The following is a 17843-nucleotide window of genomic DNA, read 5'->3' as shown; positions in this document are numbered from 1 at the left end:
TAATTACAGACAAATGGCTGTGGGCGAAATTTTGCTCTTGCTTGTCAGGGTGCAATTTGTAATTATTTTAATCATTTATTCTTTTTTTTTTTTTTAGAGTTAATTTTAACCTAATTCTGTTTTGGCGACATTTGAGGACGATACACTTGAGTCTTTCAGCAAAGGAATTACTAGAAGGAATTTTCTGCTTGTCATTGAAATACACTTTGCTATAATGTGCTCTTCTGACCTCCTTGTTTTCTGTAGTAAAAGAAGAGAGAGCAGCAACAGAAGGCATTGAAAATCCAGCTTTTAACATCAGCAGCACAGATCTTTCAGCGTATCAGCCTTCAGAAGAGAAAGTTATTAGACATGACAAGCCAGATAGCACCCTTGCAGCTCACCAACAAAAACTCAGGCTGCAAGCCCATGCTGAACCAAGAGGTGAGACATCAAACCTGATTAACTTCAAACACAGCAGCAGTGGTTGTGTTCCCCATCCAACCTGCTTGCTCTGTGGCCTGTGCTTGGGCGTTCCTGTCCCAACGTATCCAAACAGGTGCCCCTGCAGACCCCAGATGGGAAACTCAAAATACTGCTGAAAACATTGACTGTCTAAATGTTTAGAGACCCAGGCTCTGCCTCAGTGCTTGAGTAACTCCCTGTAACAGGGGTACAGGTTATGCGGGGCACCCTGCCAGCGGGGAGGAGCTCAGGGAGCAGGCTTGCATGGCAGTGCTTCCCTGTAATTTGTGTTGAGCTGAGTTTCAGAGGCACTGCAGCCAGTCCGAGTGCGCAGATGCTGCTCCCTTGCTGGCTCCCGAGCATTGAGTAGTTTTAAACAGCTTACAGATTCATGATTAATTGTTGTCCTTAGGTCTCCCATATGCCCTTAGTCAATCAGCATCTTGCCTCTGCTTCGTCTTTCATTATTTTTTTTCAGCCAGTGTTGCTCAGATATTTGGAGCACAGAGTCTTGTTCACTCAGCGTGTCCAGGGGAGTGATTCTGGTTTTTAAGCTCAGCTTTGATGCAGGACCCAAAAGAGTCACGGCCTCAGAAGGCAATTTCTGTTTATTATTTAGATTTATTCAAACAAACTGTAAAGATCTTCACTGATAGGAGTTTTGCTTTTGCAGAGGCTTAGTATCTTTTAACCCCAATGGCACCATTTTGAATTATTATTACCACTGAATGTTACAACGAATTTTTTCTCACGGATCCATTGAGGAAGAAAATGAGGACAATAATTTAAAGGCATTTTGTAAGCTATATGAGGAAAATCTTGGGATAAGATTTAACGCAAAAGCAAAAATGCTTGGAGTCGGACTAAAAATCTTGCCTGAATGTCCATTAAAAAAATTTACTATATTGGACTGTGTGGTCTCATTAAATCCAAGTGGACTGTGAGCACCATGAATATGTAAATGTGCACACAAGGCCTGAGGCCTCCCAAGAGTACCAAAGTAACTGGTGTGCCTTTGAAAATTCCCAATCACCCATCATTTCCCGGTAAACTTGCAAGTAGTGATCCTGTGTAACTTGCATGCCAGCCTAGGTATTTAAATAGGTGAGTGCAAGCTGGTAAGCAGAACTTCAAGCATTTTCTTTTAAAATGCTATAACTTGTTGTGTTAAGATTTTATCCTTGAGGGACTGGAGAGCCCACAGCTCCTAATGACCCTTTGCAAAATTAGGTTTGGCTTTCCATTTAGCCTTCATGTGACTGTGCAGTGCCGCACAGAGCAGGAATTCTTCGTCTTTCCTTTTCAGCCTGTCAGAATAGTGATTAAGCAGACAAAAGGATTGATTGTTTTTTAATGAAATAGTCTATCTGACAAAAAATGAGGTTGGGCTCGCTGGAGACTATCCATGCTTTCAGTCACCTCTTCAGAAATTCATAAGTGGCTCCCTCAAGAAAACAACACATGCTTTTAAAAGCCTGAAATGAGGTTTTAAACATTTTGATTTTTCATCTTAAGTATCATTTTGTTCAAACCCCCCTAAATGAATATAATCTTTGTGAAAGGAGTAGGAACTGCTACATTTTGCCTGGAATGCAATGTCTGAATACACTGCTAAATGTGTCTGTAATGGGAGAAGAAAGCTTGCTTTGAGTTGGAAAATTTTGTTTCCCAACACTATATCCCTCCTCAACCTTCTGCTCATCTATTTAACCAAAAGATCAGTTATTCATGTAGCTCTGTCTCTAAGTCACGCAGCTATTAAAGAAAAAAAATCATCCATTTATATCATCATAAAAAAGTCTAGATTGGAAAAGACCTCTAGAGATCATCTGGTCCAACCTTGCATTAAATTATTCTTAGTCTAACTTACGCCAGGACTCATTTGGCAGTCACAGGGGCCAGTTGTAATTTATCAAGGGCTGCTAATAAAACAACAGCTTCAAGCCTGTCCTGAAACCTGGCAAAAAAAATGAACTAAACCTTCTGGTACCTTATGCACTAATTTTCTCCATTCCCAAGTGTAACAATATTTCATTAAAGAAGAAAAAGAAAAAGCCAGCTGCATAGGTAAAAGCAGTATCCCATGAATGTAGTAATGTATAAATGATTCCATTTCACAGTCCTCAGTAAAGACTAGGTTTACAGGTGGCTTATCCTCTCATGTGACAAACTGTTGTGGTTTAGGACTGCCAGAGCCCAAGGGATCAGTTCCTTGAGTCTTCCTTCCTTTGCTTTGCTCTAAGTTCATAGCTGCATTTGCATAGCTGCTGTCATTTCCGTTCATAGCAAAAGCACATGTGATGAAAACTACCACCATCCTCTAGAACAGGGGAAACTCTTCCACAGCTTTATCTCTTGCTCGCCAGCTCTCAGAAGCCATTTTACAGTTCACAAGACATTTTAGCACAGAAAATTCCTTTTTTTCCTCTATGAGGCAAGACTTGCACCCCACACTGGAAACTATTTCTCTAGGAGAGGTTGCCCCCACACACTGGAATGGCTTATTGCCCCAAACTTTGCTATGCCAGTGAAATGACAGTCCACACGCCACCTCATGCTAGGCTTCCTTACATTAAGGGAAATGCCTGTCATGCACAACAGCATAGCCTAAACATATTTTAGGTTCCTCCACTGCTCTCTTTCATTTTTCTCCCCCGCCTTTTTTTTCCCTAGATGACAATAAAATACTCCTCCTTTTGGGTTCTCTTCCAGCTCTAAGCCTCCAGGCTTAAGTTCTGTTATTTACTCAATGGGAAATGGCATTTGTCAATTCTAAAGCCTGGTATTAAACTGTACAATTTAAAACCAGTTATAACCTTAAGCACAATTATTTAATCGCAGCATCTAGCAGATTACATGTTGAAAACACTATATAAACATTAGGCTGGATTTTCAGGCTATGTATTAGAAGACAGGGCATGGAGATGGCATTGCCTTTCCATTATCTTTCCACCCATCAGCCGTGTCATTAATGGCAGCAAATAATAGCTACAGGGGTTGCTATCATCTCCTCCATCTTGCAACGGTGTCACAGTCTGTTCCTCTGTCAGCAATTGCTGGAGGGAAGTGTTCTCTAGAAAGAACTCCACCTACTTTTGAGATGTCTTCTCACACACCTCCATGCTAAGGATACCAGGAAGGAGTGTGAATAGTCAGCTGCATGTTCACAAGAGCCTCGAGACCTGTTCCTGGAACTTGGCTATGTCTGCACAGGAGGTTGCTCTGCAGAACACACACCACTTGGAGATTAAATAACCAGTGCAGAGGGCCGTGGTATTACAACTTACCTGCATCTGAACCCAAACAGCATAATTCACCAGTGTGTTTGCGCTATATTGACTTTTCCATTCCCTTTCCTCAAATAACAGAACATCTCCTGAAAAGAAGAGTTTATGAACTCATTAAATCCTTCTAGTATTGTTTTTTTTCAGAGGCTGTGTCACTTTTCAAACCAGATTGGTGGGGGCAATTCCTGTGACTCAAAGTGCAAGGCTTCTGCATCCTTTGCTTGTAAGGAAGTTGAAGCAGAGCATGAGGTGTTATCTGCATTTACCACACAGGCCTGTAATGGAAATAGAAATATAACCTCTTATTCCTAGTCCATTGCTCTGTTTGTTACACTGTTCTATTTGCCTTGATGGAAAAAATTCCAAATTTTATCATCATGATCAGTAGGCTGTTATTCAGGAATACGCCACTGATAGACTCTCTGCTGTATGCTTTCCATCATTGCTTTGATATGGTGAAGACTTAGCACTGCTGTTAAATGTTATAGTGACTCAGGGGAACCAGCTGACTATTTCCTTAGATTACTCTCCTGATTTTCAACCAGCTAATTGCTTGCAGTAGCTTCTACACTGTTTTTGCTTCTTGTTTCTATGTTGGTTCTTTGCTGATCACTCCTATCACCTTCATTTCTTTCACATATTGCTTGTGAAATTAAGGTTGTCTAGCAGTGGCCTTGTCTTTGCCAAACTGTGCAATTTCTTTCTTTCTGAAAGCCCTCAAGGTTTCTTCGTGACTAAATCTGACTGTATATTCTGCCTTTCTTCCTCTCAGCAAACATTGAATAAGCCAGGTTTTTTTATGTTTTCTATCCCAATGGGAGGTCTAATAGACAAATTTTCCTTTTTTTTCCCTGAAAAAAATATTTGGGGTTAGATCACCCTAACCCAGAGTGACAGGAACCTATGTGCACCTGTTTCTCAGTTGCCAGACACCTGATCTCAATTTGAGCCAGTATCTGTTTTTCTCTTTTCTCCAGAGGAATTTAAACCCCAAACACTTTGTAGAGTGCCATAATGTTCATGCTGGCTTGGTAAAATCTCTGCCCTGCAAAGGGCTTCTTAGAAAACAGTCATAATGGAAGCACCAAACCTCCAGGAATATGCTGTCTTTGGCTGATAGCAGAATATGAAGGCTGTTGCTCAACCTCAGACAGACGATGTCTGTCACAAGCAATTCTTTAACATAGGGCTACTGTACTTAACATTTTATTATAGGCCTGTAAAGCAAATGTTAATCTATTTCAGCATTTGATACATTTTGTCCTTTGCTGTGATGAGAAAATGTAGTAATTTTTGTTCCTCACAGCCACAGAGCTACACAGATTTGGTCCAGCTAATCCTGAGAAGAGCCCAGTGGGATGGCACTGTTCGCATTTCTATGATATAGGTAAAATTTCCAGCCCAATCATACAGAGGGAATATATGTCAGAACAAGTTACTCTGTGATCTTTTTGGGGTGCTGAACATACATGCAAACTGAAAATCCAAGCACAGGTCTTTTTGAGTATCCTCCCACTGTCGTAGAATCATAGAATCCCTAGGTTGGAGATCTTTGAGATCATCAAGTCCAACCATATCTGTCCACTACTAAGTCATATCCTTTAGCACTTAACCTACCTGTCTTTTAAATACCTCCAGGGATGGTAACTCAATCACCTCCTTGGTGATTCACCTACTCCTTTGCCCTTAAGGGCTGTCTCCCATGGAACTTTATCAACCAGCCTTCTGAACAGTCCAAAGTCTGCCCTCTGAAAGTCCAGAGTGGCTGTTCTGCTGGCCCACTCCTTACTTCTCCTTGAACTGAGAATTCTATCATCTCATGATCGCTATGCCCAAGGCGTCTTCCAGCCATCACATCTCCCGAAAGGACTTCCCTGTTCAGAAACAGCAGGTCCAGCGGCATATTCCCTAGTCAGCTCACTCACCATTTGTGTCAGGAAGTTGTCTTCCACGCGCTTTGGGAACCTACTACTGTTTCCTCTCTACTGTACTATACTTGCAACAGACATCTGTCAAGTTGAAGTCTGCCACAAGGACAAAGGTTACAAGACTTCTCCCAGTAGCTTGTAGAATAACTTGTCAGCCTCTTCTTCCAGGCTGGGTGGTCTATAGCAGACTCTGACCATGATATCTGCCTTGTTAGGTGGTCCGCTGATTTTTATCCATAAACACTCAAACAATCATTACCATCATTAACTCCAGGGTATCAAAATAGAAGGTTGCCTTACCGCCTCCTCTTCCTCACCTACACCACCTGAAGAGTTTATAGCCAACCATGGCAGCAATCCAGTTATGAGAGTCATCCCACCACATTGTGTGATGGCAATTATATCGTAGTCTTCTTGCCTTACAATTACTTCTAGCTCCTTTTGTTTATCACCCATGCTGCGTGCTTCAGCTGGGCTGTTGATCCCTCTACACTCCTAAGGGGAATAGTTCCATTTTCTAAGTGACTACTCACTGAATTTCCTAACCTATCAGTAATCTTTACATCTGTGCTGCCATTTGAAGTGCTATCCCCCACTACCACTGAGGTGGCAGACCAAAGGTCCTCACCAGCACACCATTCCCCAGACACTGGAGCATCATTCCCAGGCTTTTTTTTCTATGAAGCCTGGTTTTGTCCCCCTCCCCCTTCGCATCTAGTTTTAAAGCTCTATGTGGTCTGCTTTGCATCTGGTGGCTGCATAGTCACCATCAGAGTTTGTGGTGCTTTGAGGCTTTGCATTGGAAGATTAAAGAAAGGCTAATTTTGTTCTCTTGTGTCCTGTGTACTTATACAAAGGCTAGAGGCAGCCTAACCATAAATGTTGATGATTCAAGTTAAAATTGTCTCCAGATGACAAGGAACGCTCATTTTTTCCCCCCATTGCCCTCAATACACAAATCTTTTTTTCAAAAATAGATTATCTCCTAAAATCAAAACCTCTAATTAAATCTACTATTTTATCTACAACAGGTGTTTTTAACATGGCATATCATGATCCAGTAAATTTGCCCACAGAGATTAACAACATTTGAGGGGAGAATTAAAAAAAAAAAAAAAAGAGAGAAAGAAAGCTCTTTCAATTGAACACCAGAAACTATTCGTCTAATTAATCCAGGTACTGCACGACATTAACAGGGCTATACTGCTTCTGAGAGTAAATTAGTGTCTCAACAGGGTGCATTGCTGTACCACCTTTTAGACACAGAGCTAGGTTGGATGTATCTACCGTGATGCATCATGCCTCCTATGGGGAAAGTCCCACTGTAGAATGGAGCAGTTCTTATCAAAAGTCAAACTAGAGAGAAGCCTTTGCTAAGGAACAGTTACTGCTGAAAGTAGTTCAACTATGACAGGGCAATATACACCCTTTCTTGCTTAGTGTAACTGGGTGAGGACCTTGACCTCAGAATATGCAGACAAAAGAAGGGCTTTGTGAAAGAGCTTTGAGGGATATCAACTGGATAAAAATATCAGCAAGTGCATTGAATTCCATCTGTTTACAGAGAACTGGAGGCTGAAGCTTTTTGGACAGGGTCTAATTTAATTCCAAAGGGACAGTAGGTACCTATTGAAGAGACAGTAAACGCAGATATACCCGTCTGCTGGAAGAACACATTTGCGCTGCACGTGAAGGAGCTTGCAACACTGGGTATTTGTGTTGGACAAAATGATTTGCATAGAGGATGGGAGCAGAAATATGAATCAAAACCATACCCTTTTTTTCTTAAACAGTGTCAAAGTTTATATCTAATAATTCAAGTTCTGTGAATGTGGTTCCATGTTTTTTGATTCCAACAGGGACTTGAAATGGAAATGCCAAACCCAGTATGCAGGGCATGATGAATCACCATGTATGCATAGGAATAAAAGGGTTGTCATTGGAAGTAATTTTGCGTTGAATTACACAATGTGTAATCCAATTGAAATCAGCAGAACGGCACAAGGTGTAATGTAGTGTGCAAAACGTGATCCGTTGCATTCAATTTCAACAACAGGGATACTGTACCACTCATCTAAGTAATGTGCTAAAATTGAATTTGTGAAAGGTAGGAGGAGAAGAATTGTGAAGACTGAATGCATTTTATAATTGGGAAATACTCTTTCAGAAGGTGACAGAACAGATATTTTTAAGACTAATTTATTACACTTGGAAATTTTTTGCTTCTTAATAGTGTTGTCTGACCCTCAAATTTTGACAAGTTCCCTTGCTGGAATAGTGTAGGACTATTGGAGCTTACCAGCCTGGAAGCACCTGCTCTCCATTTTCACAATTGACAAGCATCTGCCATCATTAGTAAATTTTTTTCTCATGCCTTCGACAACCAGCATTTCCCAGGAAAAGCAGCAGGTCTCACACTGGCATCCCTTGGCACAGTGCCTCTTTTCCCTGCAGGAAAAAAAAAAAAAGAAAATAATAAAAATATAATTCCCATGCTGTACCTTTGCTTAAACAGCAGCAAATGTGGTAAGTTGTCCAGGAGTGGAGTTGGGTAGGGGAGGGGAAAGTGGGTGCCGTGAGAACAGTGTGGCGTTTTTCAAGTGTTGAAGAAGGCACAGCGCAGTCTGTGCTGCTCAGGCTCATGAACAGCCCCTTTGCCAACGTCCTGTCAAAGCTGACAAGTGAGTTTATTCAAGACTTGCAATATAAACATAAGACACTGTTATGTGGTTTGCTCATTACCTATGGCCGCCACTGGGGATAAGAAAAATGACATATGATACCTTTAAAACTTTTTAAAAATTGAGAAGTTGCCCAGCAATGGGTAGTATTTAATAGGCGATGGAATCAAGATATAAACTACTCTCCAGTCACTTGCTTAATATTCTGCAGTTTGAGGATGTCAATAGCACGTAATTTGTCATTGAATTCTGCCCCGTACTTTTGAAAATTTGAAAGTCTATGGAAAACACTCTATCCCCTGCCATGGATTTGGTGACAATCTGGAATGAATTTGTGCTTCCCAGGAATCTTATTTTAGATCTACATCTAAAATAATAAAGATAATATTTATCTATACTTATCATGTAGATAATAAGGCTAGATGTAAATCTAAAAGTGTAATATGTCTTAATTAAGGTATTCAGCTTCTATATGTAACCTAGATGAACCTATATAAATTTAATTACAGGTGTTTTTAATGGCCATGAGTTGAGGGGAACATAACAAATATCATAGTTTAGTAATGATAATTATTAAAAATCCAAATTGAAAATATAACTTTTGGTTAAACTTATAGTAACTCTTTTTTTTTCTTGTTGAAATGAAAACAGAGAGTTAACGTTGTTTTGTGTATTACATATCAATTCTCCGTGTACATCAAAACTAAAGTTTTATTTTTAACATCTTTGTAACGTTTAGATGTAAGTAAATCTAGCAACAAAAAAAAAATTGGAATGAAAACTCAATAAAATCTTTTCTTATGGAAGTTTCAAACTTTCTTACATTCTTTTCCAGCTTTAATTCTTTGTTTGAATCAACTAAGAACCTCTAAATTCACTAGGAATTGAGTGAGCTTTTCACTGTCCAGGAACTCTCACTCTTTATGCAGGTTTTGTTGATGATTTTAATTTTTCTTCATTTCTACATTCTATGAGATTTTTTTTTAAGGGGGCAGGCTTCATTCTCCTCTTTTATGCTTGAATTGTTTTGAATGATTTTTTAGAATTCATGATAGACTTCCGAAAGCACAGATAAAAAGCAGAGACCTGTATCTACAAAGACTCAACCTGCAGATATCGAGTTTTTTAAAGCAGGTACTGAATAATGAAAATAAGTGAGTGGGAGTGCTAGTCAGAAGACCCACCGTATCTTGAGAAGGGGTGAATAAGTGAAGCAATTGGAAATGCAGGAGGTAGGACCCTCCTCTCCCCTTCCTCCTGATACCAAGTTTTAGTACTTGCTGGTCAACATGAGTTGGGCGCCTCTCTTGGAGGGGGTTCATGTCTGACCCCAGGATGTTGCTTTGGTTCATGTGGTCAGATACTATTCTCATAATGAAACTGGGAAATATGCTAGCATAGAACGTTATGTTTGGGGCTGCCCAGAGGGCCATATCTGCAAAATCAAATGAAAAGTATCCCTAAGGAAATAAACTCAATTCTGTTGAATGAAGACAGTGAGGATTTATCATGATGTTCACAAACAGGAATTGCTGCTGAAATCAATCCTTTAAGACAGCTGCGTGGAAAGGAGGACTACTCTTTTCCATTCTGGGCTGCATTACTATGTTTCAAAAGCACTTCAGGTCAAAATGCTGTCTCAGATTGGAATTTCATCTTTCCAGGATGTCTCTGTCTTATTCTATCTTATACAAAAGGCTTTTATGAGTTGCCTTAATAATGCTCAGTAATATTCTACTAAGTCATTGGTAGAGACAAATGTTAACCACACTGCTGCCTGAAAAGGGAGAGCTGTTACTTAATAAGGCAAGTTTTCTCAGATCATAATCTGCATTCTGTCTTCTAATGGAAGCTGGCTCGTGCCAAAATTTTTGCTTTTATCTCCAAGACCCAGCATCATTCTGAAAACAAACACTAGTGAATGCTTATTCAAGCTTTTAGTAATCATCCATCTGGCTATTAATAATGCTTTCATTTTTAAATTGGTCAGAAGGCACTTAAATTCAACAGAATTTTATCTATTCATTTATTAAAATAAAAACCTAAATCTATAGTACAATATAAATGGAATAATTGCCTGTTGTCCAAATTCCATGCTGTACTCTTGATGTGATATTGATACAGGATACCTGATCTCTTGGCAGAGTAGAAGATGTTATTCATGCCATTTCTGTGGTATTCTCAGGACATATACTGTATAATTGAGTACAGACATCTTAGCTTAAAAGCCATCTTGGAGTTTCATCCAGTCCTAGTAATATGTGTGCAGTCCCATGGGCTGCATCCAAGGATTATGCTAATTTTATTAGCAACTCCTCTTCTTTAATTAAACTATATAAATTCCCACCTGGTCACTGTTGTGCCAACACCCTTCTTTCCCTTTTTATTTGAATTTATAGATAATCTGTGGTTTTGCACTTCAGTTCCGATTTCCTGAATATTCCACTGTGTTTTTCATATGAAGTAACACACTTTTGAGGGGTGAATAAGGTTTCAAATTGAGTTAATGGTTTTGAGTGAACCTCTGGATCAAAGATTTAAGTTTCTAAAGTTGGCCAATTCTTTGTAGGAATAGATATTCAAAGCGGATTGCTGTCTGAAAGCACCATGCTATATACTGCTGTTCAAAATACCTGCAAGCAAGCTCTGTATTAACATTTACTTTACTGTGTTCATACCATGAAGCAGATAGATGGGAATTCCTTAGTGGACTGTTAATTTACATGTTCTACACTTTCAAATATTTCCAAAAGCAAGTGTGAAATGATTAGTAATCTGTTCACATGCTCACAAAATGTTATTAGCAAAATGCCCTGGGCAGTATTTTATGTTGACTAAAATTGATAATTTTGTATTTTAAACCTAAAGTAACTCCCCCTGCCCCCAACAAATTGTAGGACCTGCCCAGAGCCCAGAACTCCTAGTCACACCTGTTCTCAAGGTGTGTGTTAAGCTGAGGGAGGGTAAAGACCAAAAAACTCCCCCACCTCTGCCTCTCCCCCGCCAAGAGCAGTGATCTAAGGTTTGCAGTGATTTTGACTCCTCAGAAAGACTCGCTGAAAGTCTTCTGTGTAGTCCTGCGGTTTACAATGGCTTGTTATCTATAAAAACACCATAAGAAGGCGATTCTGGCATTTACCACTAATTTTACCTATGCAGGGTTTAAAGTGTCTGCTTTACTCGGGAGAAATCAAACTTGATTCTTTTCATTTCTGCATAACTTTCTGTCTCCAGCTGTATGTGGTTCTGACAGACTCAAAGCCCTGGATGAAATATCTCATACTCCTCAAAGAAGGGTTGAGGTGGTCTTTAAGAGGACAAAAGAACAAGCTGTTTAATGGTATTTATCAATGTATCTCTTTTTTGAATAATGGTTTCCATGCCTTGCAGACTCAAATAGAACATGACACTTGCTCCTAAATGCCAATTATTTTGTCCAGAAGAGTTGCCTCAAAGTCTGCTGCTCAGAGTTTCACACCAGACACACAGGATAAAGAACATGGGGTATTAAAATTCAGTAAAAGCTGTTGGGATATTAAGACTGAAAAAAAGCCTATGTACTAACTGAGTAATGCTTGTATGGAAGCAACATACTTTCCAGCAATTTGCATTAGCAGCTATGATGTAATTGAATGAAGAAATACATCATCATTTTCTTTTTTAGCACATGGGTGAATTATTTTACCAACATGTGAAGGGGTGTTCATATAACATCGTGCTGCTTTGTGCTAGGGAAAAACAATTACAGTGAATAAGGTAGAATGACTCTGTTATTGCAGTACATAAGACTTTGATTACATACTGCCGAGATTCATACCAGCCTAGTAGTTGTTGACAGATAAAGTAACAAAAATGAAACTCATTTATTTTTTCTTTATTGAGACCTCAAGGTAAAGCAAATTTTCAGATCTTGTACTTACTACATTGAAGGAACAGAGACTGACAGTGGAAATGTGCCAGTCTAGAAATATAAATTAAACCTAGTTTCATATCAAAGTTTCATTCAGTCTCTGAAAAGCAGCTGCTGTTTGGATTATTTTTGAACCTAAAACAAATACAGTGTAGACTACTATAGTGTATCTTGGATGAGTTAACCCTCTCGTAAATTGAACTCTTACACATTTTTCTAGGATATTGATCTATATCTGTTCAAGTAATTTTAACATTTGTTATGGATTTAATTATTTTATTTTTTCTCTGTTTAGTAATAATTCACTCTGTTTGCAAAACCAGTGACTGTGAGCATGGTTTTAACAGTGTAGCACTTCTGCTGAAGGAAGGACATATTTTGAGGAAAAAAACACACTCTTCCTCCTTGTGTAAAGAAAATTCTTCTGGCTTTTACTATGAGTTCCTCTAGGCAGCTAGATGTTACATTATTCCTTGATAAATCTAACAAATTACTTGTTTTCTAAACTTGATTAGTTTCTAAAGAGCAGTTAAAACTATTTGTTGAAATGGAAAGTGCTAAAATGAGTGGTTTTATCTCACCAAAATCGTGAATTAGTTACGTAGCCCAACTGAATATAGTTGCTGTTGGGATTAATGAGGCAGTATTCTAGTAGCTCCTCTGTAATTAAACACTTTTCTGGTTGAATACAGTATTAAAGATGCACCAGACGTTGAAACTTCAGTGGTGAAATTTAAAACTCTTGAAATTGGAGGGGTCAGCTGTGAAGCACAAATTCCTCTGCAGCATGGGTAATTCACTTGTAAAATGTGTTTCAAGAATAATTTGGCTTGTGTTGGAGGTGCTGGATTTTTAAAAATTTTCTTATCTTTCCATCATCTAAATTTGAGATTTTTTTCTCATTAGTTCCTGAGCAAAAGTAACATAAAGTGCACTTGTTTCCAGAATTACCTTTTCTGACCTTTCACAAGATGATAATTGCGGTACTAGTAGGCTTAGAGGACTTGTTAAAAAAATTAAGCTTATAAAGTAGCAAAAAATGTCCCTTTGCTTGCTGGTGTCGATTTCAAAATTAACATTTTGGTTCATGTGCTTCTAATAATCACTGACCCTTACTTCATGTGCTTTCCACAGGAAATGAATACAGCAGAAATTACTTTGACCCGTTGATGGATGAGGAAATAAACCCAAGGCAGTGTGGGATGGAGGTCAGTGAAGAAGGTGAGGTAGAATTAAGTATGTAATTTGGGTGTCAGAATATTCTTTTCCATTCATGAAAATGAGGTGACAAAGATCACATATGCAGTTCTATTTAAATATTGAGGTTTACAATTTAAATTAGAAGCCTTAACCACTGTGAACATGATCACCAGTACACATAGTCTTTGATCAAGGACAGTGAGTTAATGGACAAATAAAAGTGAGACTGTGCTGTATTGACTCTGTTATCGTAGCAGACTGAAGCACGTTCTGCCACCATTCTCTACACCATATTCTCTTTAATTAACAAAGTTTCTCTGGAACTGAGTTCCAAGCTGTCGCTTTTTTGCAGCCATGCACCCAGAATCCTTCTTGGAGATGAATTGTATTAGTGAGCTGAACGTGTGTTTGCCTAACAGAAGAAAAGCCCAGAGTCCATAAAAGTTCCCAGCGCACGAAGAGTCTTTTTTGGTATTCTTTTTGCCAGTTTAGCCGAGATGTCTATCTTTGCTATCTGTGGGCGGTAGTGAGGAGTAGGAGGGTGTGACTCTGCAGAGCTGGGAAAACAGAAGTTATGCATAGGTATGAGAGAGATTAACCAGGTGGTATTGTCTAACGGAGGAAATTCTCCTTTGCTGTCATGGATTTTAGATAAAAAAGGGTGGGAACGGGCCTGCCTGAATTTGCATGGACTTAAGTAAGAACACCATCATGGTAATGAAGTGCTTAGCTACCAACAGAATGCTTTGGCCCAGCTCCTGTTGTTAAGCACTAATGACTCGATAGCACGCAAGACCCAGTTATCCCATCTTACCTTCCTAGCCTTTCATTTTTTTAAACCTTGTGTTTATTTGTGCTGCAGAGACTCTAGATACACAGCTGTAGTGAAATAAAAAAAGTGTGTCTACTATAAAAGGTCTCAAAGTAAGTTACTTCTGAAATTCATGGGAAACTTTTACTATGAGAAGATACAGAGGTTTAAACTTTTGAGGAAAAAACTTGTGTGACTAAGAAAAACAGACTCTAAAGCACATAAGCAACTTGAATTTCTTTGTAGTGGTGAAAAAAAATTAAGGTTTATCCCCCATTGGGGGGAAATAGGACAGCAATCCAATAGATATTAGACAGTCCACTTCTGCCTCAGAGTTTTTAAATGAAAGTTTTTTTTCCTGTTGGTACTTCCCTGGTTCGTGTTATGAATAGGCTTCATGAGTCACGATCTGCTTCATAACCAGAAAATGAAAAGCAGATTAGATTTCTGTAATTGTACGTATGTGCCTAAAAGCATGGATGAATAAAGTGGTGACATAAGGGATCAGTGGAGATTTGATTTGGAGAAAATGTTCTCCTGCCTGTATTGAGGAATCTAAGTGATACTTAACCTGAATTTTTTTTGCTTGTTTTCTTTTTTCTTTCTTTTTTTTTTTTTTTTAATTTTTAATTTGCAAGAGATGAAAGCTATGAGAAAGTCCATCCATATGTGAAGAGCTGTCCTATGGTATTCCTCCTTTTTTTCTGCCCAGCAAAAGTGTCTCTCAAAGACTGGGGTAACACTTGTTTATTAAAGGTCTATTAGCAACAGTACTGGCCTCAGGTTGGTTATGTTGACATCTGCAGAGCAGTATTAACACTGTATTTACCAACACCTCTGCCAAAAGCAAGTCTCCTACCTTGGAGATATTAAAAATCTGTCTAGGCATGGTCCTGAGCAACTTGGCTCTAGGTGGCCCTGTTTGAGCAGGGTAGATAGACTAGGTGGCTTCCAGAGGTCTCTTCCCACTTAAACCAGTCTGATTTGGTAATGCACAAAAACCAGGCTCACTGTTTGGTTTCCTTTTCCTTGCAGAAGTTTTAAATAAGTGGAACTACATTTATATGTAGTGGATGGAGTTAAAAGGACAGAACTGAAATCTGCTCCTGCACAGTCATCCCCCAGCTGGAAAATGTATTCATTAACCTGTTCTTTCCAGCTAGCAGCTGTCTCACTAACAAGAGACAAAAGCAGAACAAGATGAAGAAATCAGGGCACACGTTAAAGTTACACTGTCATGACTTAAGCAAGTCAGGCCCAATGCCCAAAGAGAGTTGATAGTGAAAAGCCAATCTTCAGCCACTAACTCTATTATAAAAAGTTAAATATAATTTTAATGCATCCATCATATGGGATTCTTTAATGGGTTATTCTGTGAAAATGAAGATATTAGCAATTATCTTCTATATTTGACAAATTAAATTTGTTCTTGAAATTTGTCAGAGTTGATAATGCCCTGAGAACAAACAACACCCCACTACGGATTTGCTTGCCCCCTCGCCAGGGGAACATTTCAATGTTATATGCTAAAAGAGATGTAAAAGATTCTGTACTTGCAGAAGAGGTTTGCAAAAGCCTCCCTATTTGAATGCTAAGTGTAACTGAAATACTTGACTGTGAAATTTCATAGTAAATTTATTCTTCAAGATTCTATTGGACACTTGAAAAGAGCCACTCAAAGTTGCTTGTATCTGTACTTCAGTTCACCTACCTTGTATGCATTTCTTTGCATGCAAGGTGTTCTTCTACCTGCCTTTCTTCACTGGCAACTTGGGGATGCTAGGGTCCAGGATATCTGGAGAGAAGACAGTCTCAACTGGTTGTTTCTCCCTTGAATATAGACAGTTAATGGAAGAGGGAATGTGTGTGTATCTCTTGCTACTTTTTAAAGTCTGCACATAACACTAGAAATTTGAATGACTGACCAGCCACAAACTCAAAATTCATAGTAGTCATAGTGTGACTTCTCATACTAGATGATGTGCTAATATTATGGACAACAAGGTAAAATTTCTAATGAAGATCCAAAATTTCACTGAAAAAAAAATTAAGTACTTTGATTTTTATTAAAAGTCAACTAGAATTGAATCATTCTTGGCTTTAAATAATAATTTCAACTAGTCTATTAGCAGAACTGGTAAACCAGTTTCAGTCTAGATCAAAATATAACATTGCTCACCATTTAAAAATATGAGATTATATAGCTTTTATTTTAAACTGACTTTCGTAACACTGAAGGAAATGAAAATCCCCTTTGCTACAAAACTAGCACCATGAAAACTTTTTAAGTATTACATGGTTTCTTAACTTTCATATCTTTATATCTTTATTTGTAGTTTAAAACAGTGTTTCCTGAAATACTATTGGAAGGAACAATAGGTGTTTCACTGTTGTTTTTTTAAGATCCAGTGAAATTTGATGAACAAATCCTGTATGGTAAACTGATGGAGCTTTTAGATGAAGAAAACAAGATGCCGGACTTCCAAGGTAAATGACAATAATTTGCATGAAGAAAAATAAAACACTTCTAAGTATGGATGCGGGGAGGAGTGTGGATAATCCATCCCCTCGAACTCAGAAGCAAAAGAGACATTGATTTTAATGTGAGCTTGTAAGATCTTTTTCCCCAAATGCTTTTGTTTTGAGTCATATTTATGTAGTTTTAAGCATAACTTAAGTGACGTGATTTCTCTAGGCTGCTTCACTGCATGTTGAATTTCATCTTTATGTAAGAAGACTGGAAATATCATTGTTTATGTGCTCAAAGCTAGGAATCTAATTCCTTATTTAAGCTTATAAATGGGTTGGCTGTTTGTCAAATGCACATGTCATGTCATACAGTGTTTGAGGTTACCTACATAACGATTTACACTAACAAATGAGTAAGAAAATGTTTTCGGTGGCTTTGTTATAAAATACAAATTGATGTTCCATCTACAGTAAAAACAACAAAGTGTAGGAAAAGAGATTTCTTCACCTAAAGTCAACTACCTCACTTTGGCTTCACTTATTTTTACAGGCTTTATTTAACATCCAGTTGATTCATGAGACTGTTACCACCACAGCCTTTACACAAGATGCACATCTGCTTTTCTCCTCTGCTTCATCTTAGGAGAAGTGGCATACGAACAAGCACTGGCTCAGGGCTGCTCTCATATACTTGGGTATTCCCCCTTCCGTTTTCAGCAGAGGTTTTTTGCACAAAAGTGTTTTCTGTTCTTTGATTCAGTATGAGGTTTCCTGTCACAGTTCAGTTACACACAGGACCTACTCTGCCCGAAAGGCAGATCAGGTGGTTGCCTATAATGCTGGAGCTCCAGGAGCAGCAATGTGTTCTAGAACTATTTAGTTTGTGATCGACTTTGTTGTAGAAAAGGCAAGCATTTCATTTGCCTAGAGTTGCAAAATCCCTTGAACTGGCACTAGTCATTTAAGTAACATGTTTGAAACTCATTTTGTCTCATTTAAAATGCAATCCAAAGACAATACAACCTTCACAGCTAAATTCATGTAGATAGTTTCAGCAAAAATATTTAACAGAATATTAGGAAGCAAGCCCTCTATTGTTACATGTTGATGTAG

General features: G+C 38.6%; 1 protein-coding gene across 1 annotated transcript in view; it reads left to right on the top strand.

Moving 5' to 3' along the window:
- The window catches only part of LOC104062149 (uncharacterized), a 197042-nt gene that overhangs the window by 27382 nt on the left and 151817 nt on the right, over positions 1 to 17843 (top strand). The window contains exons 4-6 of the mRNA XM_054057879.1: positions 247 to 423; positions 13385 to 13471; positions 16665 to 16748. Of these exons, the coding sequence (XP_053913854.1) occupies positions 247 to 423; positions 13385 to 13471; positions 16665 to 16748 (348 nt within the window). The remainder of the gene's footprint in view (positions 1 to 246; positions 424 to 13384; positions 13472 to 16664; positions 16749 to 17843) is intronic.

The sequence above is a fragment of the Cuculus canorus genome, chromosome 2 (assembly GCF_017976375.1).
Source record: "Cuculus canorus isolate bCucCan1 chromosome 2, bCucCan1.pri, whole genome shotgun sequence".
NCBI classification, from domain to species: Eukaryota; Metazoa; Chordata; class Aves; order Cuculiformes; family Cuculidae; genus Cuculus; species Cuculus canorus.
This window is presented reverse-complemented; position numbering and strand designations above follow the sequence as displayed.